This window comes from Olea europaea, unplaced genomic scaffold (genome assembly GCF_002742605.1).
Source record: "Olea europaea var. sylvestris unplaced genomic scaffold, O_europaea_v1 scaffold28425, whole genome shotgun sequence".
Classification (NCBI taxonomy): Eukaryota; Viridiplantae; Streptophyta; class Magnoliopsida; order Lamiales; family Oleaceae; genus Olea; species Olea europaea.
This window is the reverse complement of record NW_019246939.1, coordinates 1-1439: the sequence shown is the minus strand read 5'-3', so window position 1 is coordinate 1439 and position 1439 is coordinate 1. Positions and strand designations below refer to the sequence as shown.

General features: G+C 38.7%; 1 protein-coding gene across 1 annotated transcript; it reads right to left on the bottom strand.

The window, feature by feature from the left end:
- Positions 1-411: 411 nt before the first annotated feature.
- LOC111384107 lies at positions 412-1230 on the bottom strand. The gene is made up of 2 exons (XM_023008343.1): positions 1022-1230; positions 412-925 (listed from the first exon to the last, which is right to left on the bottom strand). Exons 1-2 carry the CDS (start codon positions 1228-1230, stop codon positions 412-414), a joined length of 723 nt encoding a protein of 240 aa, XP_022864111.1.
- Positions 1231-1439: the final 209 nt, after the last annotated feature.

Genomic DNA, 1439 nt, shown 5'->3' with positions numbered 1-1439 from the left:
AGTCCATAAATTGGACCTCTGCAACCTACAAACTTTCCTTTCATGACCTTCTTTCACAAACCCTTCAGGTTACATCATGTTGACGGTCTCCTCAAGATGTCCATTTAAAAATGCTGCATTGACATCCATTTGCCAAACCTCATAATCATAATGAGCAGCAATAGATAAAAGGACTCGAATAGATTTAAGTATGGCAACCGGTGAGAAGGTTTCTTTATAGTCAATGCCTTCTCTTTAGGTAAAACCCTTGGCCACTAGCCTTGCTTTGAAGATTTCAACATTTCCATCTATACCTCTTTTCCTTTTATAGATCCACTTGCATCCTATAGGCTTTACCCCATTAGTTGCATCTATAAGATCCCAAATCTTGTTGGAATACATGGATTCCATTTCTGAGTTCATGGCTAATTTTCATGATTCAAAGTTTACATCCTCCATTGCTTCCTTAAACGAAGTGAGATCTTCTTCTTGCTCAGTAGAGATCGTCTGATAGGATTCTTCATAGAGCAAGTATCTAGAAGGTAGTCTGACAACCCTCCCACTATGAGTAATGGTTGAAGGTGCTTGATTGTCTAGTTTGACTAAAGGTCCTTTCTCTCTTCCCACTATTTGATCTTGTCCTTGGTTAGGAACAACATCCTCATTATCCCCATTTGAAGGGATATGTGGAGATACAACAATGGGTGCCTCGTTCTCTACTATCCCTGGTTCTATTTGCCTATAAGGCCCTGTGGGCATCACTTGCTCACTTGCTTCATCAGCAACCATTGGTTCAGTAGGAGGTTTCAAGTCATAACTATTAGATTCTATGCGAAAATCTGGAACTGAGTTGTTTGAACCATGTTCTAACATCTCTTCCAATAGAATCTTAGAAGTAGACTTGTGTTCTTCTATATACTTATCCTCTAAGAATATTGTATTTGTGCTAACAAATACCTTCTTATCAAGAAGATTATAGAAGTAGTAACCTCTCGTTTCTTTTGGATATCCTACAAGGAAACAAACATCTGATATTGATTACATCTTATCTGTCTTTCCCTTTAGCACATGTGCTGGACATCCCCATATCCGAATGTCGTGTAAATTGGGCTTGCGCCCATTCCACAATCCAAGAGGTGTCTTGGGAACTGACTTAGATGATACCAAATTTAAGATATAAATGGCTGTTTGTAGTGCATATCCCCAAAATGATATAGGGAATGAGGAATAACTCATCATTGATCTTACCATATCTAAAAGAGTTCAATTTCTTCTTTCCGAGACACTATTCCGCTGGGGAGTTCTTGGTGCACTCAATTAGGATAATATCCCATCATCCGATAAATAGACCTTAAACTCTTGGGATAAATACTCGCCACCTCGATTAGATCGAAGGGCCTTGATACTCTTACCTAATTGTTTTTCAACTTTCGTTCGAAACTCCTTGAATTTCTCCAAAG

Coding starts and splice junctions, on each gene's coding strand:
- LOC111384107 (XM_023008343.1), bottom strand. CDS start 1,230: ATGGTAAGATCAATGATGAGTTATTCCTCATTCCCTATATCATTTTGG. Junction 926..1,021: donor AAGGGAAAGACAGATAAGAT/GTAATCAATATC, acceptor GGTATTTGTTAG/CACAAATACAATATTCTTAG.